We start from the raw sequence: 26,865 nt of genomic DNA on the forward strand, positions 1-26,865 counted from the left end.
TCATACTATTACTAGAACTGTCTGGGTATTTCTTCCATATTGCCCGCAAATCCTGGTACTTTATTTTTTATTTTATTTATTTATTTATTTATTGACATTTGTTGACCGGGTTAGTCCAACTGGGATTTTGTCCCATTTTCAGTGGAGACCTGAGGAGAAAAGCTCCAGATAGTACAATAAAAAAAAATACTACAGTAGTATACAGGCATAGCAAACAATAGAAATAAAACTAGTCATTACAGTAGTAAAACAAAACACAAAACAATACAGTAGTAAATAATAAATAAAACAACATTAAGAATAGTATGACAGCACAAGGTTTTTTTTTTATGCTATGTAACTGTACTGGTGGGGATAGAGTTCAGAAGTATGACAAGGATAGATGGAGTGATTCCAATGTGGGGGGAGGAGAGAATTATGTAGGGTCATAGCAGGGGCAAATTCTGGAATTGAGTAAATGAGTCTTTAGTTTTCTTTTAAATAGTGGGGTGTGAGAGACTGAGCGAATGTCAAGGGGTAGTTTATGACTTTGTGTCTCTCTGTATGTAAGACATTGTAGTCACTGGGTGTAGTGATTTCTACAATCAATGCTACTTTTCTCTTCTTTTCATGGGCTACTATATCTGGTTTTCTTGCATCTATTTTTTGAACTGATGGTATTGGATGAGCCCATGTGATGTAGACGTTGTCATTTCCTATGATGCTTTGTGGCTCATGTTGTCATTGCTTTTCAGCTACTTCAGTATTGTAATTTTGCACAATCTCCAATGCAACAGTCTTGCCACATTATCTTGCCTTCAGCATACAGACTTTCTGCCATTAGACAACCAGCAACAAGATGTGCAACTGTTTCCAATTCTGTTTTACAAAACCTACATTTGTCTGTTTCTGCCACATGTTCAATGGACTTTGTAAACCAACATGTACATAGTCCACTATCTTTGGCCACCAATATTAACCTTTCATCTTTTGGTTTAAATTCATCTCTCCTTAACCATTCTTGCATTCAGTCCTGATCAAAATAAGGTTGTTTCAAGAGTTTCCTATACTTGCAACTATATTTATGCATTTTCCACATTTCTTGCCTTCTCATATGATCCTTCGCCTTATATTCTTTCTTTCTTTCTTTTGTTTTAGGCACATTACTTGATTTTTATCTACTTCTGGTTTGATTTCCCTTTTACTTGATGCCAATATGCTTCTGCTAAACTAAGCAGGAAAGTCATCTTAGACTTGTTCTCCTCATGTTTCAAAAACGTTCACTACATTTGGGTCTTGTGCAGGCAGCAGATATGTATGCAGTCCCGCCATTGCAGATCTATACATGTAACCACTTTTCAGGATGCCCATATCTCCAGAAATGGATGTATATAGTCTTGGTATGCACTGATTTTTATAAATCATTTGATGAGTATAAAGCATGCTTCTTGTTTTCCTGTTCAAACTATCCAACACCCTTTGGGGCTTTCCAATCACTCCAGATCTGTATGTTAGGACAGGAAGAGCAAATTGGTTTATAGCTTATACTTTGTCCCTAGATGTCAATGCTGTTTTTAGTATTAATTTAAGCTTTCTAAAATTGTCTTTCCTGAGTTTTATTTGCAATTGTTAATGTTTTTTTTTTTCAATAATAAATCTTTATTGTTTTACCATTTTCCATACAAACTTGAGCAAAACAAAAATATCAATAAATTCCAATTAATGTTTCTAATAATAACACAATAACATATATACAATATTTACATAAATGCTTCCACTTATAACAACAGATTATAGAACATATGAAAAGAATTATAAATAGATCAAATATCTAAACCTTTTACTTATTAATAGATTTCCCTTATAAGGTATATATGTCTCAGAGTAAACTTGGGTTCAATGTATTACGCCAATATAATATTAAAACTTTGTTCCCATATTTTCGGATTATTGATATTTTTATTATGATCCTTAAGAAGTAATTTGTGGGCTAATATATGTCTCATTACTAGAATCTTAAAGTTATCCCATGATGTTTGAGTTGGATTTAACCAGTTAGTAGCTATATATAGTTTCATTAACAAAAAATATTAATAAGTATAGTTATTTGGGATCTAGAGAACTGTTTTGGAGGGATATGTAAAATCATAAATTCCCATGAAAATGTTGAACTTTGATAGCCCATCTTTTGAAGTTATATTCAAAGAGAGTTCCAAAGTTTATAAATACATTTGCAGCTCCAGAACATATGAAGAAGGTCTGCTGATTGATCTATACAGTATGGACAGTTTGGAGATTTTTTTTAGGATTGAATTTATGCAAGCTAAGGCGTGTATAATAAGCATTATTAAATATCATAAGCTGAGTATACATCAACTTTTGAAGCAAAATTGATTTTGTTGTTAAGTTAATTGCTTTTAGTAATTGGTTTTCTTCTATCAATGGCATTTTTTCTTTCCAATAGTTTGACAAAATAACTTTATTCTGAAATTTGAAATTTTTTATTAATTTATTTGTAGCTGCTATAAATTTAACATCTTGTTGAAGAGTTTGCCACAAACTTGAACATTTTGTTAGATCCTCATCTTTAATTTTGAAATTCTTAAAGTAACTTATGGAAAGTTCCTTAATCTGTCTCAATATAACTAAATATGATTTGGGCAGATTCATTTCTTGTCTTATTTCATTAGTTGAATATTTGAGGTAAGGGTATATATCAAGTAAAGTTAAATTAATCATAAAAGGGAAATTTTTAAGATTTATTAATTTATTATTAATTTTCAGGTTAGGATTTCTATGAAAAGGTTGGAAGACCATCATGTGTTGCATGAGATTTAATGACTGAAATAAGTTTTGTACTGATGTTATATATAATTTAATGTGATCCATTATATCATATAATTTAAACTTTTCCTTTCCTAAGAAAGGTAATGCTTTGGGATTAATATTCAGATTCAAAATATGTTTATAATTCAAAATTACCTATGTTGGTGACCCTTTATTACTAGATGTATCATAATTAGCAATTCTTAAGATTCTGTTACGGTTTATTATTAAGTAGTAAGTTTCAAAATTTGGTAGATCCAACCCTCTCTATTTTTTGGGGTCATCAATTTATCATATGATATCCTAGTCTTTCTTGGGTCCCAAATAAATTTAGCCGACTCCCTATGAATTTGTTTAAAAAACCTCTTAGAGATTAGAACTTGAGCAGATCTAAAAATGTATAATAATCTGGGTAAAACATTCATTTTAATAATTGAAACTTTTGCTAATACAGGTAACATTAAATTATTCAATCTCCTAAAGTCAAATAATATGTGATCCCAAACTAATTTAATATTAGTAATATAAAAATCTTTATCATCTGTAGAAAAGGTAATACCCAAATATTTAATTTTGTCTTCAGAATTTACCTGCCCTACTAATGGCAGAAGTGAAAAGGGTTTGGGAGTTTTTAAAGAAAATATGTTTTTTTTTTAAGATTAATTTTGTAGTTAGATATTGCTGAAAAGTCATCCACCACTTTTAGTAACTTTTCAGTGTCTGAAATTGGTGTTGTACAGTATATGTTAAGATCATCTGCAAAAGCCGCCATAGATATTTTAGTTCCATATAGTATAGGGGCATTATGATATACATTCTGTTTAATATATAAAAGTAAAGGCTCTAGGTATATATTAAATAATAAGGGGGACAAAGGACAACCCTGATGAGTTCCATTTTTAATTTGTATTCTTTTAGAAAAGCTTTTATTAATATATAAAGTTGTGTAAGGATTGTTATATAGAATTTGTAACATTAAGATAAATTCCTGGGGTATATTAAAATATGGTACAGTATCAAACAAAAAAATTATATTAACCCTATCAAAAGCCTTTTGCGCATCAATTATGAGTGCATAGATATTTAAATTATTTTGTTTAGTGTAAGAAATGAATGTATGAAGTGTTAATGTATTGTCACTACTGTTATAAAACCAGCTTGTTCATTAGATATTATTTGATTTATTATTTTTTCAATCTATTAGACAGAATAGAGGTCAAAATTTTCATATCTACATTTAATAGTGAAATTGGTCTATAATTATCTGGATTTTGGGCATCAGCATTTACTTTCGGTATAAGAATAGTTTTTGAGGCATTAAAGTGGGGGTCATTGATTTTATTATTAATTATGTAATTAAGTACATACGAGAGTATTTTACCAAGAATATCGCAAAAAGTTTTATAAAATTCAGCATTCAGACCATCAGGACCCGGTGCTTTATATGATTTGAATTTTTTTATTATATGTATTATTTCTTCATCCGATATAGGTTTAATTAGATCTTTTTGAGAATTATCATCTATTTTTGGAAAACTGATTTTTTGGAAAAATTCTTTATCAGACCTATTTAAAGATGAATCATTTTGATCGGCATATATATTAGAGTATATTCGTTCAAAAACATTAACAATATCTTCAGTTTTAGAATATATTGTATTCTCAAAATGTATTTCCGAGATTAATGATGCTGTTTTCAATTGATTAATAATTCTAGCTAATGCCCTTGATGGCATTTGAATATGATTGGCATATCTCGCTAACATTTTATGTTCATAAAACGTCAACCTATTATTTTGAATTAAAAAGAGATCTTTTTGACATTTAAATAGTTCCGTCTCTGTTTGACTGTTATAGTTCTGAATCAGCTCTTGATCAAGTAAGTTTATTTTAGCTTCCAATTTTTGTACATCTCTAATTTGTATTTTTTTGTAATATGAGGCTTTTTTGCAAAAAGATCCCTCTTACTTGTGCTTTAACTGTCGCCCATTCAATATCAGGAGGATGTTGTGGTTTCTCTAGTTTAACTAATAGGCGATTAAGAACACCTATAATTTCCTGTATTATTTCTTCTTTATTTAACAAATTTGGATTTAAAGACCAATTATAACCCCTATTTAGCAAATTATATCTAGGATCTTTAGAAAAACTTAATGAAATTTTAGAATGGTCAGATAAATAACGAGCATGTATAAAGACTAATGGTTCAAAATTAGTAATTGTTTCTGAAATCAAAAAGAAATCTATTCTAGACCACATTTTGTGACACGTTGAGTAAAAAGTAAAGTTATTTGTATTAAGGTGATTATTTAGATATTTAAAAGGGTAATATAGTTGAAAATCCTCTTTTATATCACTTAGTGTGACCACCGCTTGCCTATTAAATGACCTTTGTGGACAAGACCTATCCAATTTCGGATTCTGATAGGAATTCCAATCTCCTCCTGTAATTATGTAATAGTTATTATACTGGTTTAAAAGCGAATAAAGTGATGCTATGAAAAATTGCTGATTATTACATGGTACATATACGTTAAGAAAGTAAAATAGGTTTATCATAAAGAGTAGAGGAAAGAATAACATAGCACCATCTTCCTTCTTTATCTATTTTAGAGTCCAAAATTTTTCCTTGATATTGATTTTTAATAACTATAGCTACCCCTGCCCTATTAGTTTTACCTTCCAAGGCTATAACCTCTCTGATCCATTTCCTTTTCTTGATATCTTCCCATAGATCATTAGTTATTTAGTTTCTTGAAGTAATATAAAACATGCCCTAGCCTGCAAAAATAAATGAAGAAATAATTTCCTCTTCTTTAAGTTCTGGAGCCCTTTTGTGTTATATGAGTCTATTTCCCACATTTCAATATGTTATTTAATGTAACAAAGGTTTAATAAGGAGAAGTAGAATGTAGTCAGAAACGTTTTAAAGATATATAGTTTGGAAGCATTCTTGAAATCCCGTCCCATACCAGTGTCTACCCACTCTACCCTCGGACTGGGACATATATAGGTCTTGTACAGGGTAAAGAATTATAATGATTAATAACATAAACCAATGTATGCTCTTCAGGTTATAATAACTCGAATATATACCATAAGCATAACCTATATAAACTAAAATTAATTCTACAAAGCCTAATCTAAACATTCCCTACTAAACACTACTGTTCATCAACATCTCTTGTATTTACTATTCTTTGAATAAATCATGTAAGAAATATGCAACAACATGTATAGAGTTTTCAGTCCTTCTGATTAACTAACTAGAAACTACTTAAAGGTACTAGCTAACATATCTTGATAAAAATATTCACAGATTAAAGAAAGCTAAAGATGTCTTAAGTATATACATAATTAGCTTGCTCAGCTTCTATGTGCATCTCTATTTAAACAATACAAATCACATATGATAAAATTAATCATAAAATAGGATGAGGATCCAGTACTTGGTCCGCATTGTCTTCTATTATTCAAACAACAGGTGAGAGAAAAAAATATATAACTACCTTCTCTAGTGTCAATATTAACTTCTTCATTATTTAAACATTTCAGCTTAAGACTAACCACTAGTACCATTAGGTACTGCCAAGCTTAATGTTTTAACTATTAACATCAGCAGTTGTCAGGAGTATAAAAACATACCACATATATCTAGTGGTATATGAGTCTTTACTATATGGTAGAATTAAATATAATGTCTAATGTAATTATTATATATGTGCAAATTATTTGTATTAGGGGACTAACTATGTCCTTTCATTAGTAATTATGAAGTAGTGAAACAATAACTATTTACCCTTAAATAGATTTCTTGCTAAACATTAATATATTGCAAAGTTACAATAATTTACTATTCCAGAAGATGTAAGCGTGACAACTTGTAAATATGGGTTTAAATTAATATCAGACAACATCTTTTATTGTTTCTTTTACATTACTCAGTTCAACACAGTTCACATTGGATTTCCAAGCCTGGAAATCGGACCAACGTTCATGATGGTGGATTCTTAATAGAAGCAGACTTCCGGAAGTGCCACAGTAAATACCACACCCTCAGAAGCAACACAGTAATTTCCTGTCTCTTCGTAGAAGAACAGACTTCATGAAAGCTATAAAACTTCGGGAGATACTCACTAATGTCCAGGATCTAAAAAACAAGTTCTTATCTGATCAAGAAGAGGCCTAAGGCACTAAAACTTTGAAACAAAGGATTACCAAGACCTTGAGCCACAGCAACAGATAAATCCGACCTCGGGTGACGTCAGTCACAACGGAAAGTCATATCAAGTCTCTGAAGCAGGTAAAGACTTAAAAAGTTTCAAAAAGATAGTTTTTGCCTCATTTTTTGTTGAAACAGAATATCTAGATCCATCAATTGTAAATATTAACATAGTAGGATATTTCATTTAAAATGTTATATGTTTTTCAATGAGAAATTTACAATAAGGAGACAGTGATTGTCTAGCTTGCCTGATTTGCAGAGGCAAGTCCTGAGCCACAGAAATTCTATTATTATTCCACATAACATAGCCCCCATTTTTCTTAATAGTTGTAAGAATTTTATTGACATCTTGGTAGTTAAGGATTTTAACATACACAGGTCTTGGGCTATTCGAAGCTTGAGCTTCCCTCAAAGCTCTGTGTGCTCTTTCTATGATTATTTGTTTTGTCATATCAGGGTCTTTAAGAAGAATTGTGAGTATTTGTATAATAGATGTAATTAAGTCATTATATTGTACAGACTCCAGGATTCCTCTGATAATTATGTTATTTCTCCTGGATCTCACCTCTATATCAGTTATTTTAGATTGAATAGCAATAATGTCCAGATCATGTGTATCTGATTTTTTTGCAAGCAGAGTCAATTTATCTTCATTTTCTGATATCCGAGCTTCAGTTTTGTCCATTCTTTCAAGAATTTGAGTACAGGAAATTCCAAAGGTTTGTACTTGTGCAGTTAGCTCTTTCAGAGCTTCTTCAATAGGTAACAGAGCAGTTTTGATATCTTCCATGTTTAGCATTTGGTCAGGTTTATTTTTGGTCCCTGGTTTTGATTGTTCCTGCTGTTTTATAATTTTTTGTCTTTTCGAAATTACATCCTTTTCCGGTGACTGCAGTTCTGAAAGTTTAGTTTTTGTAGTAGCTATATCTATATTTTTGTCCTCTTTCGACATTTTATATCAGTAGTGGAACTCAGAGTATACTGAATACACAGTTCCTTTGTTTGAAACTCTCTTCAGAGCCAGCTAATCTATGATAATCCTATTAGATACTGTACTTTTCCTCGGTTTATTCACTTCTTGAACGCTAATTAAATGAAGTTGAAGTTATTTTTACCAAGATTTCTTGTTTAAAAGTTCTTAATATCACTTCTGGGTTTGGATTTCCTCAGGTTATATGCAGAGATGTAGATCAGCAGTGTTCACAGAATGGCAGCCATCTTTGAATCAGAATTGTTAATGTTTTATTGTTGATCCTTCATCAATTCCCAAATATTTATACATCCCCTCTTGCTCAAGTTCTTTTATATCACATTCCTGTCCCAAACTGATGTTTTCTTGGTGCTGTAGCTTTTCTGCTTTAAAGGATGCTTTTGCATATTTATCAAGACCAAATGGCATTCTTATATCATCTAAAAAAGTTTTGACCACTTGCAGTTGTGCTTTCAGTCCCTCAGCTGATGAAATATACAGTTTTAAATCATCTACAAAAAAAAATGGGAAGCTTTTTTCACTTTGTTGTTTTCGGGGAGTAAAATTGTAGCTATGGTCTAATCTATTAGGTAGACAGCTTAATGGGTTAAGGACAAGATAAAAGATCAGCAAGGAGAGTCACCCTGGAATATCCCCTTTGAATTTTTATCCCTGAAATAATAATTTGTCCTTTATCATGGCTTAACTGCAGAGTGGTCTGCCACTTTTTCATGTCACTGTAATGTAATTGGTCAGTTTAGGGTGTGTGTTAACATTTTTAAGTGCTCTTATATCCATGAATGTGGGATACTGCCAAATCCTTTTTTTGTAGTCTGTCTATGCCATACTTAGATTATCCCCCTTTTTACAGTTCTCCATTTTGACTTTAACATCAAATGATCTTTTGTTCCATATGATTTTCTTTTATTACCTTTGTTCTATTGCCATGATTGAGTTTCTTCTAAAGGACTATAAACTCTTGTCAGCATCAATTCCAGTGTATAGTTTATACGTGCTGGAAGACAAGTTATTGGTGTATAGTTTTTAGGATAGATTGCATCTTCACTCTTAAGTAGGACTATTGTTTTTCCTGTTGTTAGCCAGGCTGGTGTCTGTTCAGGGTGCACATATAAATAGTTCTTACTCATGGCTAAATCTTCATGTTAAGATGTTAATACTTTTAACCAGAAGTTAGGTACTGCATCTGGGCCTGGGTTTTGTAAAAATCTGAGCTTTTCTTAACTTTGTTTCATCTGGCCATTACTCCATCTTATTGCATATCCTGTACATTTGAACTTCTTATTCTCTCTATTATTGTTCTATCCATTTAACATCCTTGTTATGGTCCACAGGATCTTCATAAATATTTCTCCAAAATGTATCCATTTCTTCTTTTTTGTGGTGTTTTGATTCATCTGGCCTTGTTTTCGAGTTCTCTATAAAACTTTTTTTGGTTATCAATAAATTGCTTATTTTCTACTTTTCCTTTACATTTTTCTGCAGATCTTCTAATTTTTTTCTGCATGTGCTGATATTTTTAGTTTATTATTTGCTATAGTGCATGATAGATCCAGATCTGTTCTTATACTTTGTATTGCTTTTATCACATCTATCTTTCAGAGTACTTTTTTTGATCTGTTTCCTTTTTTATCCTCTCCTAACAGTGACACTTCTTGTCTTGATTGCTTTATAGTTTTTTCTATTCAATACTTCAATGATGGCGCTTGATTTCTCCCCTACTTTTCCCTTACTACCCTGTATTTTTGTGGTAGGACTTTATCTGTTATTAATTTAGCTGCATGGTAATGCATCCTATTTATTTCTGTTATAGCACATGAATGGCTATGGACAGTCCTAATTAGTGTTCATTTGTTTTATCAAACTTTGTTTTTGAGTTTTTTTTGACTTTTTGTAATCTGTTTATTTCTCTGATCTTAATGTGTCTGCCCATCTCTATTAAATCAAACAACTCCTCTCCTAGGTCATTTTCCTCTAAACTGAGTGCACATTTTATTGCTCATGGAGACTAATCTGGGTTGCCTGAAGATTAATGATAATACGGGCTGCACAGAGATGGGCTGGAAGGTGGAAAGTTGAAACAGTGTATTTTGTAGCATAGAGGGTGCCAATTTTTGGATGCTTTTTTACAGTTTTTACATAGTGGTCAAATTTCAAGTTATCATGAAATTATTACACCTAGTAGCGGAGTGTGCATTACTAATTCTATGGTTATGTTGTTTGTGGAGGTTACACTGAGAAGAGATTTCTGGGTAGAGAGGTATTTTGGGTTGAGTACACTGAGCTTTGATTATTTAGGGATTTAGAAGAAGTTGGGAGTCAAACAGCCATATTTCAATAGAGGTATGGGAATCCTGGGATAGTTGCTGGAGTGTATCTGTTTTTAGCAGCACCAATCAAAGTGGAGATATCCACACAACAGATGATTTTTGCATATTTGCTTGATGAGTGGTGGTCATTCAAAAATACATTGAATAAGAGGGGCCTATTGAAACCAGTGGGACTCCACTTGCTATGGGAAAGAAAGCAGAGATGTTTTACCATTTTAAAGCCTCTTGTCTGCAGGACAGGTAGCTGTCAAACCAAGTGGGTTTAAGTGTAACTAGACCTACAGAACAATTGTTACAGCTGTTTTGTGTACAGTGGCATCAAGCATCTTCAGTAGGTCAAAGAAGATTGCAGAGAGTAGGACTGCCTCATTTTTGTTTTGATTTGTAGTGGTTATGAAGTTAAGGGGAGCTATAGTAGGGCTATGGTTAGGGCAGAAGTTATGCTGTATTAGATACAGCAGATTATTATCAGAAAGAGAGTAGTTGTGTATGGATACACTTTCAATGACATTTGAGGGTAGAGATAGTTATTAGATGATAGTTGGCTAGATCTGTGGAAGTGCCTATCTTGTGTAAGGTAAGTTGTATGATTTTTCCATAGGTTGGGAATATAGAATTTTTTAATGGATTGGATAATTAACACAGAGAGTGAGTTCATAGGGTAGTACTAGGCTAACTGCCTTTGCAGGCCATTTTAAGCCTAGTCAGTTATCTCACTTGAGAATTAAACCAGGCAGCTACTGTCTGTAAGGTAAACACTTTAAACATTATGTCAACCCCAAACACATTTTCGTTACCCCATTTGAGTTATTTTCTTGCTCATGGTTAAAAGGGGTCTGAGAAAGACCAATCTGCTCACATTACTAATAGGTATATAAACTGTAATTAAATTAAATAACCCTTATCTCTAAATGTAAGGTTTAACCTACTGAATAGAAATATTTACAATGGAGAGCCATGTGGTGTTGTATACCCTGTTTATTTATATGTTAGCTTTTAGACTGCACTTAAAATAATCTTATACTCATCTTTCTCTTTAAGTCACTTGGAAAATGCAAATATATTAGGACTTGATCGTACTAAAAGTAAACACACAGCTATACACTTCCAAAAAAAAAAAAAAACTGTTTAACATATTCATGCCAAATGACAACACAAGATAACTGCAGCTATGAATTTCTCAAACACTGGGATTTTGTTTTCTGAGAAATAATTATAATGGCAACACTCAACTTAAACTTACCTTTCACATTTATTTTGAAGGTTGAATGTATAGGCTGCTGTAATGCTGTATGATTAATTGTGCAGGTAATTAATGAGTCTATTTTTGCTGGAATGGTGATGTTACTTTGCACTTGATATGTCTTATCTTCATATAAACGAACATCTGGTTGGGTTGCATGAAGCTCTCTGTCATCCTCCCACCAGGTAACAAGGATGTCTGCAGGGTAGAATCCTACAGATGTACAGCTTAATGTCACATTTGTATTAAACATAACTTGCTCCGTTGGCCCAGAAACTGATGGAAGGGAAGGCTCTCCTTAAATGAATGAAATGGAAAGAATAAGTAAAATTTGACAAATATAATAAATGAGTTACCATTGGCTATACAAATGAAACAAAACAATTTATAATAAGTAGTCAGGTCTGGTCGTGAAACGAGAAAATACTGCTGATGTATTTACATGTAAAACATGGACTTAAACAGAAGTTAAGATAATCATTGTGTTATATCAGTAAAGTGTAATCAATGGATGCAAAAAGAACAGCTCAGATGGTGAGTTACAAGTGACGGCTTTACTGTTATTCAAATAAGACGAATGATGGGCACATACGCTATAATGTGTGCTACCATACTCAAGTGTACTAATCCTAACCCAGTCATTGCCCTTAACCCTAAACCTAACCCAAACCCTAACAACCATACTCAAGTGTACTAATCCTAACCCTGTCACTGCCCTTAATCCTAAACCTAACCCAAACCCTAACAACCATACTCAAGTGTACTACTTCAAAACCTGTCACTGCCCCTAACCCTTACCCTCACCCTATCCCTTACCCTAAACACCATACCCAAATGTACTTCTCCTAACCCTGCCACTGCCCTTAACCCTAACCCTAACCATATACTCAAGTATACTGCTAACCTACACCTCTCAGCTGGCGTAAACTGAAAATATGAAACAAGATCCTTGAAATGTAGGGACATCCAGTTAAAAATCTGAGTACCTTATTAGCATAAAATTTGAACAGCAAATAGCAAATAACTCTTCTCACTTCCAGTAAGAATGTGGGATACTACTCAGAAGGACAAATTAAAAAAGAAATACAGAGCATGAAAACAATGATGGAAAAATATACATATGCACATTATCAAAGAGACAGAGTCAAATCTGTAGAGTTTAATGAACTGTATTGTAGAATTCTACTACATAAGGTTATTTATTCTTGCTTCAGAAAAAGGGAGATGTAATATGTCTGTCCTCTTTCATTAAATTAATGTTTCCACTAGTATGTTGGTCATGTAATGTAGTTTTCTGTGTTCGAGACATCTTCAAAAAAATTTCACATGATGAAGGGGATTCATAAAAGCTTGAAAACAGATACATATCTCCAAAAAGGGGGACATTCTGTGCAGGGGTAAATTAGGCCTGAAAGAGGAACATTCCTCCAAAATAGGGATATTTGAAAGGTTTCTACAACCCTATACTTTCCTTATGTAAACTATTTCATTAATATTACCATAAGACACACAAGTACACACGTCTCATAAACAGAATCACAACATTATATCTGTCCCCTTATGCAGCCCTTACCCTAATCATAACCAGCAAGCAGTTGCACACACATTCTACGAATAATGTTGAGGTTTTTGGTATAATGAAGTGGTTCAACCAGTCTTCATTAAAAGAAAACACCTTCATGTAAGCAAACTTCAAATACCACATGGAAGGCTGATGTTCCCAGAACTGACATTTTCCATCACTGGAATAAAACTCCACATTGGTTCACTTTGTTGATAACAGTACACTGGACAAAATTAAGTACAACCATATACTGCTTATGTGTATATATATATATATATATATATATATATATATATATATATATACATATATATATATATATATATATATATATATATATATATATATACATATATATATATATATATATATATATATATATATATATATATATATATATATATATATATATATATATATATATATATATATATATATATATATATATATATATATATTTATACATGGATCTACTCTGATCCAGTGAATTTATGTTTCATCGAAACGTAAATTGGTGACCTCACTTACACGAAAGTGCATTTTTTCGAAAATGCACTTTCATGTAAAAACAAAAATAAAACCTAACCAAAACAAAAAAAAGCACACTAAACACAATTATGCAGGAGGGAAAGCCCCTCTACATCCCTATGTGGGGGGCTGCACCCCCCCACTTTAATATTCTCACTCCGAGATTGCACTCATCTTCTTCTTTTGGCTGTTCCTGTTAGGGGTCGCCACAGCGGATCATCTCTTTCCATTTTTCCTGTCCTCTGCATCTTGCTCTGTCACACCAACTCCCTGCATGTCCTCTCTCACCACATCCATAAATCTTATCTTAGGCCTTCCTCTTTTCCTGTTACCTGGTAGATTCATCCTTAGCATCTTTTTCCCAATATACTCAACATACCTCCTCAGCACATGTCCAAACCAACATATTCTTGTCTCTCTGGCTTTGTCTCTAAACCTTCCAACCTAGGCTGACCCTCTAATATACTTATTCCTACTCCTGTCCATGCTCATCACACCCAGTGCAAATCTTAACATCTTTAACTCTGCCACATCCAGCTCCAACTCCTGCCTTTTTGTCAATGCCACTGCCTCCAACCCATAGAACATAGCTGGTCTCATTACCCTCTTGAAGACCTTCCCTTTCACTCTTACTTGTACTCATCTGTCACAAATCACTCCTGACACTCTTCTCCACCCACTCTATCCTGCCTGTACTCTCTTCTTCACCTCTCTTCCACACTCACCATTACTGTGAGCTATTGATCCCAAGTATTTAAACTCATCCACCTTCGCCACCTCTACTCCTTGCATCCTCACCATTCCTCTAGCCTACCTTTCATTCACACACATATATTCTGTCTTAGTCCTGCTGACCTTCATTCCTCTTCTCTCTAGAGCATATCTCCATCTCTCCAGCGTCTGGATGTAATCCCACCTCCACCTTAAATGCATCCGTCACTCCCACCGCAGACCTCACCGCTGTCACACTAGCCTCGTACATATCCTGTACCACTCATACATACTTCTCTGACACTCCCGACTTCCTCATACAATACCACAACTCCTCTCTAGGCACCCTGTCATATGCTTTCTCTAAGTCTACAAAAACACAATGCATCTCCTTCTGACCTTCTCTGTACTTCTCCATCAACACTCTCAGCGCAAACATTGCATCTGTAGTGCTTTATCCCGGCATGAAACCATACTGCTGATCACTAATCATCACGTCCCTTCTTAACCTAGCTTCCACTACTCTTTCCCATAACTCCATGCTGTGACTGATCAATTTAATCCCTCTGTAGTTCCTACAGCTCTGCACATCACCCTTATTCTTAAAAATCGGTACCAAAACACTTTTTCTCCATTCCTCAGGCATCCTCTCACTTTCCAAAATTGCATTAAACAATCTGGTTAAAAACTCCACTGCAATTTCACCTAAACACCTCCATGCTTCCACAGGTATGTCATGTGGACCAACAGTCTTTCCATTCTTCAACCTCTTCATAGCTATCCTTACTTCCTCCTGCTAATCCATTGCACTTCATGATTCACTATCCCCACATCATCCAACCTTCTCTCCCTCTCATTCTCTTCATTCATCAGCCCCTCAAAGTACTCTTCCCATCTGCTCAGCACACTCTCCTCACTTGGGAGTACATTTCCCTCATTATCCTTTATCACGCTTACCTGCTGCACATCTTTACTAGCTTGGTTCCTATATCTAGCCAATTGGTACAGGTTCTTTTCTCCCTCCTTAGTGTCCAACCTTTCATACAACTCTTCGTATGCCTTATCCTTAGCCTTCGCCACCTCTCTCGTTGCCATGCACATCATCTCCTTATACTCCTTTCTACTTTCTTCATCTCTCTGACAATCCCACTCCAAGATCAACTATAGTGGGGAAAAGGGAATATTCCCTTATCCCCACTGTACCGCAATCTCGGCAGTAGTTTGCTTAGTTCTACATCAACACTAAACATTGATGTACAACTAATGTTACATGCAAACTGCATGTTTTTATTTCTTTTCTGTTTTTTTTTTTTTTTTTTATTCTTATTGCTGTTTTTGCACGGAAATGCATTTTCGAAAAAATGCACTTTTGCGTAAGTGAGGTTGCCAATTTACATTTCGATGAAATGCAAATTTGCTGGATCAAATGGGATCCATATATATATATATATATATATATATATATATATATATATATATATATATATATATATATATATATATATATACATATATATATATATATATATATATATATATATATATATATATATATATATATATATATATATATATATATATATATATATATATATATATATAAACCAACCACAAACAACTTGCAGAAATCAGTCCGGGGAAACAGCCACCACCTTGGGGCAGAAGTGTAGATGAAACAGCTCACAATAAGGTACCAATCCTCAAGGAATAAAATTTATTAACGCCACAAATAAATACACGTTTTCGTCAACAAAATGACTTCATCAGACAAAGTCCATACATAAAAAAATCACATATATATATATATATATATATATATATATATATATATATATATACTCCCATCATTGAGGTTAATTGAACAATTGATGGAATTAATTGCTCTCGTTTAAAGCCACAATGTTCCTACCAAGGAAGATGGAATGTTAAAAAATATATATATATTTAAAAATGTACAAACAATATATGTGTGTGTATTTATACTGTAAAAATGCATAACATATATAAAAAACACACATTTCTTTTTGAATTATACCCAAAAAAAAATTTTTAAAAACATCAAAATATTTTTTTTTTTTTTTTTTTTTTTTTTATTCTTATTGCTGTTTTTGCACGGAAATGCATTTTCGAAAAAATGCACTTTCGCGTAAGTGAGGTTGCCAATTTACGTTTCGATGAAATGCAAATTTGCTGGACCAAATGGGAATCATATATATATATATATATATATATATATATATATATATATATATATATATATATATATATATATATATATATATATATATATATATATATATATATATACACATATATATACATATATATATATATATATATATATATATATATATATATATATATATATATATATATATATATATATATATATATATGGGATCCTACTATTGCTCGAAATCACATTAATCCAAAAAGCAAACGGCCGAGAACACTTTTTAGAAATTGCATTTCTACAGAAAATGTAGTTTTGCGAAAGAGAAGTAAAAAAAAATGGCAACTGAGTGATGGGGGCTGGTTGCTTCGATCGCGGCACAGTGGGGGTAAGGAGAAATAGTCCTATATATATATATATATATATCCCTATCAGATTATCAAAGTTTCAGAGCTTTGAAATTCATATGGCTGAGACTATATCATCGAAGTTGAAACTTTGAACATTTTGAATGAAGATCGCAGTACAGAACAGATCGGGAAGTTTACCCCTTTCCTCACTGTACTGCGATCTCAGACCTGGTATATTTATTTATCACAGCGAGTGGGTTTGTACCCATCCACATGGGGGGGCAGGGGAATTTGTCCCCCTGCAAAATTTGTGAAAAAGAAAATTTTTGTTTTTTAATTTTTTTTGGACGTTTGAAATTCCTTAAACTACATCATATGGTCTTGACCATATTAATTTTTTAATTTTCAGAACTTCAATAATCTGACATATATATATATATATATATATATATATATATATATATATATATATATATATATATATATGGATGTGGCTATATAGCAGGAGATAACATAAGTCATCTTTCTGCCAAGAACCCTGATGACATCCTATTTCACCTTCAAAAGTCTAGCAAATCCACACTGTGGTTACTAAGTCCATATCAGCCATAAACCACAAATTCTTATAGAACTTGCAAACAGCAGAGTCGCCATGTGAAATTAATAGCCCAACAAGCCCAGATATGGTAAAAATGTTAATGCATGAATGGCAGCGCTATGACTACAGCCAACTCCACAGTACCAAGCTTTAACCCCTCAACAGGCCCTTTCATTAACAAAATTGTCCTTCATTTGACATCATAAATTAAGACTTCCACAGCATCTTCCCTGCTTGTGTTAATTTATTGGCTCAAGGGAAAATTTTCTCTAAACTCTCCAGTGCTTCCACATCCTTTCCCCTATTTCTCCATTATTGTAATTCTCACTATCCTTTTTGCCCGATTACATGTATCGTAAACGTTCAATTTATTCGAATGTCTTCTTTACAGTTCCTTGCAATCTTCTTCCTCAATTTCACTGTGAATTACATGTCGCCCTCTCAGGTCTATCTCATTTTTATTCTCCATTGTCCATTCTGAACAGATAAAAAAAATAGAGCTTTCAATTTTTCCCCCATAGACAATCCCATATATATATATATATATATATATATATATATATATATATATATATATATACACACACACACACACACACACACACACACACACACACACACACACACACACACACACACACACACACACACACACACACATATATATATATATATATATATATATATATACATATATATATATATATAGTCTCCACATTTCCAACATATTACCTCATTTTATTATATTCTGCTGTAGTTTTCATAAAGACTTATGCCTCCTATAGAAGACTGTCATCTTATGATCAAAAACTGACCCCACCTCATTGAACTTATTACATACCATCCTTACTCCAATATCTTATCTTTACTCCATCATACACTTTCCTTAATTCATCTCTCAGTCTACAAAAGCTCTCCCCACTTCTGTTTTCTGATGGCCCTGTACACTGGAAAATAACACACAGGCTCTGCTACAACTTGTTTTGAGGGAAAGGTTAGTTTGCTTTTGCTTTCTTGTATTTTGTATTACTTTACTTTTTTATTTTGTATGTTGTGATTTTTTTTTCTTGACACTGTGGTTTAGATGTATTCAGCTTTAATTGTATATTAAAACTAGGAAAGAAACCACAACTGTGTCTCTTGTGAGTTACACAGAAAATTTTCCCACCCTCATGCCCTGGTGCTGTTGCATTCTTAAACTCAACCATCTTTCTATCTGCCTCCCCCTTATATTAATTTGACCACATATCTCCTTCCCTGCACTCTTTCATTGGCTATTTGACTAAGCATAAAATTATCACTGTGTGAAGCCACCCCCCATTCAAATATTTAAATGTATTGGCCATCCCACTGTATTCCATAGAACCAGAATACAAAGTGTCCACCCCTTTCAATCTATCTTTCTGTTTTAAAATAAGTAGCTCTCTACTTAGACAACTAAACATTAATTTACCCCTGCCCTTCATATCTAACTGCTTAGTGCACACTGCACTAATTAAGATATTAACCATTTTTTCCATCTTATCTTTAAAATCAGCAACATCTATTGCAAGACCAGCAATTATTGGAGTGCCCACATTCTGCCTCTCAGTAGTCATTTTGGGATTGGTGCTTCTGTTTCCTCCTGGTAAGAGAAGGAGCACAAGGGCATTATTTCTTAGAGACTGCTTATCACTGGAAAGACTAATAACTGCTTCATAGGTGACAGCTTGGAATATGTGCTTGTATTCTGCTCCTGGTGAGAGAAGAACATAGTGCATTGATTCCTGGCTGTTTCTGGTTGGGCAGTGAATGTCTGTGCTTGTTGTTCCTGATTGGTCTGGATGCTAGTCAAGGCATCTAAGCCTGCAGACCCTTGCATCATCTGGGACAAGACTATGGTTCACCAAACAGGCTGTGCCTTGCTTCCCATCTTGGGATTCATGCTTATTTTATGCTCAACTCCTGAGAGACTTGCTTGGCTACTAACAACTGCATTAGAAGCTGAAGCTAAGTGAAACTTGCAGTAGTGCATTTAATATTCTGTTAAGTACAAACTTGCAGTTTTAAAAGTACTGTATTTTCATTTTTTCTGTTTCCTAATTGTGTGTTTCTGAACAGTGAGCTATGTGTCTCTCTGCAGTTAGTTCCCTGTTCTTGTGTTGGTATTAGTGTTGCTGGCTCTGGAATCGCCCGCCCCTCCTGTAAGTCTGTATTAGAACACTCCTCCTGGGTCTATCTCATTTGCTCCCTTTGCCAAGTACAGTGAGATCATATTCTGAGTCTAGTATTCACTCTACTTAATACAGAGAGTAGATTTGAGGAGGCCCAAAAAATGTCATTTGCTTTTACTGTATTTGTCTTTCCTCCTACTTTATTTTGCTTTTCTTGAACATACTCAATTTTATTATTCTACTGCATTTATTACTACTTGGTAGTAGCCTGATTAAATTGTAACTGTTATTCTAAGTCTTTTGGTTTAAGCACTTGGGCTTCATACAGGTTGTTTTACATTAAGAAGGTGTGTAGTCTGCAATGTTGTGACAGAACAGGTAGCTTACATCCTTCTAAGCTGGGAATTGCTGATTGAAGGCTCAGTGTCTGCTATTCTAAAAGTGTTATTAGTTCTGGCTTAAGCACTTGGGCTTCAGGACAGTTATTCTACAGTAAGAAAGTTTGTGGGAGGACAGGCTGGATTCTGCCCTTCTGAGCTGTGAATATCTGGTCACAGGCTTATTGTGCCTGCTTATTTGAACTGTTTCTTTCTGAAATTGGTGCAACTTGTTGCTGTAGCATAGACTAGATACAGGCCTGCTGAATCTAGCTTTGTTTGTATAACTTGAGCACTGATCCAGGCCATCTTTTTTTGGAGAAGGTTCCCCTGCACCCTAGTAAGCAGAGGTATGCAGTTAGAACTTGTCTGACTGAAGACTGCTGGAACAGGGATCAGTTTTGAGCCATTTTTCTGGTTAATTGGGTAACTTGTTTAAATAAGTCTGTTCATTATATATATATATATATATATATATATATATATATATATATATATATATATATATATATATATAAAATTGCACTTTATTCATCTGCTTTTACTGTATTTGTGTTTCTTCCTACTTTATTACTAGGGGCATTGACTACAACTCTGATCTGCATTATATAACAATAAGTATCCTTTTCTGTGCATTTAAAGTGTTTTTGAATGTATCTGCTTTATTTTCTAAAAAAAAAAAACAAAAACAAAATATATATATATATATATATATATATATATATATATATATATATATATATATATATATATATATATATACTTGTTTCCAGCCTTTCTAAGCTAGTATAGTCCAGTTTTCAGGTTAGTGCTGAATTCAGGGCTGTGTTACATATCTCTGTGTTTACCCATACCTTACTTGGATAGAAGGAAGTTCTCTGTTCACATGTGAGAGAGGGGAGCTTTGAGCAGCCTGTCTGTCCCTGGAGGAGTTGTTTCAGCCCATAAATTAGTAGTTTATTGGCCATTTTGGGCTAATTTCTATCTCTTTCATTTCCCTGCTATAAATACTGTATTTGCTCAGTTTTGCATGCCAGGCAGCACCGGTTAGCTAGGGTAAAACTATTACTGGCTCCACAAAGTCTCCTCTTCAAATTTTCCCTTGGAACTAGACAAACTTTCAACTTAAGCACTCAAGCCACTCATTTCTCAGCCTGGCACTTACTCAAAACTTATAGCAAGCACTTATAAACCCTAGCACTATACCCTCCTGTACTGTACAGAAGGACAAGGCTCTATATTCAACCTTACCAGCCATCCAGTAAAAGAGTTCACTGTACCTATCCAGCCATGTCCAAAGGGCAGTTTCAGGTGTACTCTCCAGTCCAACTGGTGAATCTGGGCATTTTGAGGCAATGTTACAACTGCCACATGTACAAAGACAACCCCCTCCTCCTACCACCAAACACTAATACCTATGAGAGATGCAATTATACAGCCCAACTGGAGGTTAAGCTCTCTCAACCCAAGACTGGATCAGACAGTCAAGAGGGGAAGGGAAATACTTGCATCACACCACCAGTCTCACATAAACCCATTAAAGCAGCACTGGAAAAAAACACACATAAATACATGAAAACATACTCGGAGGCTCTAAATAAAAATCTACAAAACCAACAGAGACCTCCAAAGCAAACATCCAAGCAACCTCCACCACCCCAACACAAACCATGAAACACATATTTCACAAAACCAGTGTGCCATGTAATCACAGCTCTTAAGGCAAAATATCATACCCAACATACTAGTAATAGGTGACTCTATTGTCAGACACACTGATGTCCCACTCACTAGGCTGAATAAGGAGAAGGTTACTGTTAGCTGCCTGTCAGGTGCCAGAATCTGCCACATAACACAAGCACTCAGGTCACTACAGAAAAAGTACAAATATGACTCTGTCATTCTCCATGTTGGTGTGAATGACCTGAGCCGTACCTCTGTGGACTACATGAAAAGAGACATGGAAGAGCTCTCTGATCACGTAGCCCAGGCCAGTATGACCCTGACCCTGTGTAGCATGCTGCCCTCACCAAGAATGATACCACGGTATAAAGAAAAAATTCTCAATTTCAACAATTGGCTAAGTTTCTGGTGTCATTTAAAGGGGATCCAGTGTCTGTCCACCTGGGATGACATGCTCGACAAGCCATGCTGCTTCACTAGAGATGGCTTGTAACTGTCAACCTTAGGCTTTCAAATACTGGCCAAGGCTCTTGCCACCCCCATAGTGCCTTTTATAGGCAAGGTTCAAAAGACAAACCTACCACTGTAAATAGCACAAGTAACAAAAAACTGAGAGTAGCACTACTCAATGCCAGAAGTCTGAACCTCAAAATGCACACACTCGAGGCACTCCTCAGTATGGAGAAAATCGATATATGTGCAGTAACAGAAACCTGGTTTAAGGGTCCAGAAAGCACCCCAACACTACCAGGCTACAATTCATACCATACATTTTGGCCACAGAACCCAAACCAAAATACAAAAGGTGGGGGCGTATCCATATTCATCAAGGATACCCACACCTCCAGGTTAGTTGCACAGCACGATGCTTCGGAGACCATCCATGTGCAGCTAACAATGGGCAAAACTGCAATTCAAATTGTAGCTTGCTACAGATCACCCACCATGTCTCAGCACCCTCATTCCACGTTTCTGGAAACACTGGAAAACATAAAGGTCCTACCAAACACCCTAATATTGGGTGAGTTCAGTTATCCAAACATTAACTGGGAGAACTACTCAAGTACTAACTCCCTTGCCCAACATATCCTAGAATTTATAAACTGAAATGCCCTGGTTCAACTGGTCAACACTCCCACCAGAGGTGACAACATATTGGACGTGCTCATCACCAACATGTGCGACCAGTGTTCCACAATGGAGGTCAACCCCTCGCTGGTTAGATCTGACCATAAACAAATCACTTTGGATATCCACATTCCGCCCCCACTCCCGGACAAGAAAACCACCATGAAAAACTTTTCAAAAGCAACCTTCACGTTACTCAAAACCCCCATGCTGAAGGATAACGCTGTCCAAGCTGCAAAATTCTTTACTAATGCATTCTACAGGTACCTACACGAATGCATTGATCATGCCATCCCAAGCAAAACCAAGACTCACTCCTCCAAGAAAAGGAAACCAGTCTGGTGGACACCTGCCATAAACAAGCTATACAATAGAAGGAGGAAACTAGTACAGAAAAGAGTAAAATCCCAAGAAGGTAAGACATCCCTGATCAGTATCAGCAAGAAACTATGATCCCTCATAAAATCATCCAAGGCGAGCTTTGAGAGAAAAATTGCCAAGGACTCCAAAGATAACCACAAGGCATTCTTTAGCTATGTCAAGAATCTAAGTGGCAATGCTCAGATCTGCTTGGAGTTAGTGCTGAATGGCACAAAATACACTGAACCGACCAATATCGCCAACATCCTGGCAGTCAGGTTCAGCACAAACTTCACCCCCCTCACCCCCAAGAGGGGCCATAACCTTACCAGAAGAATGTAGAGTCCCTGAAATCACAGACACTCAGGTTAAAACAGCCCTCTCCAAAGCCAAAAACACAGCACCAATGGGACTGGACGGTGCCCCAGGCTGTGTCCTACATGAGCTCAAAGACGAACTAACCCCTCACCTAAACACACTGTCCAAACTCAGCCTCTCCACAGGCTAGGTACCCATAGAGTGGCGCACAGCAGTGGTTATTCTGCTGCACAAAGGTGGAGCCACAACAGACCGTAGGAACTATCGCCCTATAAGCCTGACTAGCTTGGTCTGCAAGGCTATGGAGTGCATCATCATGGAACTCATTAACAGAGACATTGGGAACCTCCAAACACTGGACCCTACCCAGTTCAGCTTTGTTAAGGGCAGATCATGCCTCCTAAACCTGGTGAACTTCTTTGAGACAGTTACCAAGGCTATAGATAAGGGAAAGGTGGTACACACAGCCTACCTAGACCTCACAAAGGCCTTCAACACCATTACCCATTCTGGTATTATAGACAAGCTCACCAGCCTAAACATAAACCCCTACATCACAAGATGGGTTGCCAACTAGCTCACAGACAGAACCCACATGGTGAGAGTTGCGAGAGCTAGGTCCGCCTCTAAATCAGTTACAAGTGCAGTTCCCCAGGGCTCAGTCCTGGGACCCCTCCTGTTCGGCATATACTTCTCAGAGGTACAGGCAAGCACAAGAGGACTATGGCTGACCAAGTTTGCAGACGACTGCAAACTAGGGGCTATAATTGACTCTCCAGCTGACACAGACATCCTCCAAAAGGTTCTCACTGAGACGGATACCTGGTGTCAAAATCATGGCCTCAAGCTAAATGCCAAAAAGTGCATCCCCTTAGGAAAAAACAAAGTACCCACAAACTACCACATAGGTGGTAATCCCCTAAATACGGAAGAAGGTCCCAAGTAGATAGTAATCCCACCTTTGATAATCACATTTCCAAAGTGGTTAGAAAATCCTTCTACGTGGCCCACCTAATCACAAAAGGGTTCGCATCCAGATCAAAAGAGGTCATTGTGTCCCTCTACTCATCACTCATCAGACCCATCATAGAGTACAACACCCCATTTGGGATGTACCTTACAAGACACCTGCAACAGCTGGAAAGACCACAGAAGTACCTCACCAAGATGATCACTGGCCTCAAACAGATGCCCTATGCAGCTCGACTGAACAAATTACAGCTGTACTCGGTTGCATACTGCCTACTCAGAGGTGATCTCTGCCTGACATACAAGGCCATGTCTAACCCAGAATTGATGGACATGCTCCACGTAAAGAAAACCTTATCCCCACGAGCCACACGCTCTAGCAATCTAAACCTCACTACAACAATAAATAGGATGTGCTGGAGGGATAGATTCCTGTCCCAGAGACTTCCTATGCTTTGGAACAAGATCCCAATCTACATTAGGCAGAGCTCCTCGCTAACACTCTTCAAAAGAAATCTTGACAAGTGGATGGAAGACAGAAAGTTTACCTCAGGGATCACTTCAGTGGCTCTGCTGGACAGAGGCACAGGGAACTAATCTAAGGGGCTGTTGAAAGCCAACACATTCTGGCTAGGATTATAAATGCCTTCAGGCAGATAGCCTAGTACCTACCTATGAACCTATGAACCTATGTTTTGCTTCTGATAAGAGTAGATGCAAAGTATCATTGTATCCCAGTGGAGCAAAGCTGGGGTGACACCAGCACTAGTGGTAGCCAGGCAGAAGCCATTCACCCGACTGTCCCATTTTTATCTTTCTTTGCAAGCTAATTCCTTGTTTTCAGTATGTACTGCTTGATGTGTTTCTAACCTTAGAATATCTCTCTAAATATTTCATACTTTAATTTTCAGGGTCTATTTATTAGTTTCCCCTCAAGTGTTTGGCAGTGTCCTGCATAAACACAGACACCCTGAGTGACATTTATCTTCTAAAAGTACAATTGAAATTGCATTAATGCTTACTTGCACACAGGATAACTAGTTTGCAGTGACAAGCACTGGCCCCAGAGTTGCAAAATGGATATTCATGACATTGCTTTATATTTTTACATCCAACTGTCTAATCAATAAAAGTGGTTCTGTTGCCATCAATATGACCTTGCCCACCATCTCTGTTGGATATGGGCATCCCGAGGCAATGTAGAAATTGCCTCATGTTTACCGACAACCAGTTAATTCTCAAACTGATATGGTATGTGAGAGATGTATTTACACAATGTCACTGGAGGCAAAGCTCTCACATAAAAGTACTCCTAATGTCAATATGATTGTCAACAGAACACACGCTGCACTGATCACACACAATTCAAACCAGACATATAGACCCACATACGCTAAGGCACTTAAATCTAACCTTCATAAACCTCAAAGCCCTCCTAGATGAAGTACACATAACAAATACCCTCAGCAGTCCTGAATGCACTCTTTCAAAACAACACCCTTGTCAACACATACATTCACATCTCATGGAGCCTCTACTTCTAAGCCCATGAAGCAAGGCCCCACACAATCCAACATTATAGTCATTGCAGACTCCATTGTGAGACACACTGATATCCCTCTCAGCAGGATGAGTAAGGAGAAAGTCACAATCAGTTGCTTATCAGGGGCTAGTATCCACCACATTACACATGCACTCAGGTCATTAAACCACAAGTACCAGTATGACTCAGTCGTAATCCATTCAGATGTAAATGACCTGAGGTGTACTTCCCTATACTTTATGAAGAGAGACATCTTGGAGTTCTTGGAGTATGTGTTCTGGGTTGGTATGAGCCTAGCATTGAGCAGCATTTTACCTTCTCCAAGGATCTGCCACAGTATGAACAAAAGATGAATGACTTTAATAATAGGCTTAGTTTCTGTTGTCATTCTAAGGGGTGCAGTATTTGTCAGCATGGATGGAGATGGTCAGCAGACTATGCTGCTTTGCCAGGGATGGTCTGTACCTCTCCCCTCTATGTTTTTGAATATTAGCTGAAACATTACAAAAAAAAAAAAAAAAAAAAAACGCTGCACAGGACGCCACAATAAATTGATTTTGAACTTTTTTAAGTGCTTTTGTTCCACTGCATAAGGAACTTCATGTCAGAAACAATGTAGCTACTTCCTTCCTCTTTTTAAAAACGTTTAAAGCTGCCAAGTCTTTTACAAAAATTTAAGTATACACATCTGTAATATAGAAGTCATTCATATAAAGCTAAAACATTGTCTTCCCCCATAGTGCCTTTTTTCGACAATGCCAAACTAAAAGTACTTCTGACACACAAAATCAAAACCAAGAAAATCATACATATCCCTAC

At 35.6% G+C, this 26,865-nt stretch overlaps 1 protein-coding gene across 1 annotated transcript in view; it reads right to left on the reverse strand.

The window, feature by feature from the left end:
• Positions 1 to 11,389: 11,389 nt before the first annotated feature.
• The window catches only part of LOC122810804 (tyrosine-protein phosphatase non-receptor type substrate 1-like), a 50,999-nt gene continuing 35,523 nt past the window's right edge, over positions 11,390 to 26,865 (reverse strand). Inside the window, exons 2-3 of the mRNA XM_044082365.1 lie at positions 11,592 to 11,888; positions 11,390 to 11,427 (exon numbers count right to left, since the gene is read on the reverse strand). Of these exons, the coding sequence (XP_043938300.1) occupies positions 11,390 to 11,427; positions 11,592 to 11,888 (335 nt within the window). The remainder of the gene's footprint in view (positions 11,428 to 11,591; positions 11,889 to 26,865) is intronic.

The sequence above is a fragment of the Protopterus annectens genome, chromosome 9.part0, assembly GCF_019279795.1.
Source record: "Protopterus annectens isolate FY-2018-M chromosome 9.part0, PAN1.0, whole genome shotgun sequence".
Lineage (NCBI taxonomy): Eukaryota > Metazoa > Chordata > Ceratodontiformes > Protopteridae > Protopterus > Protopterus annectens.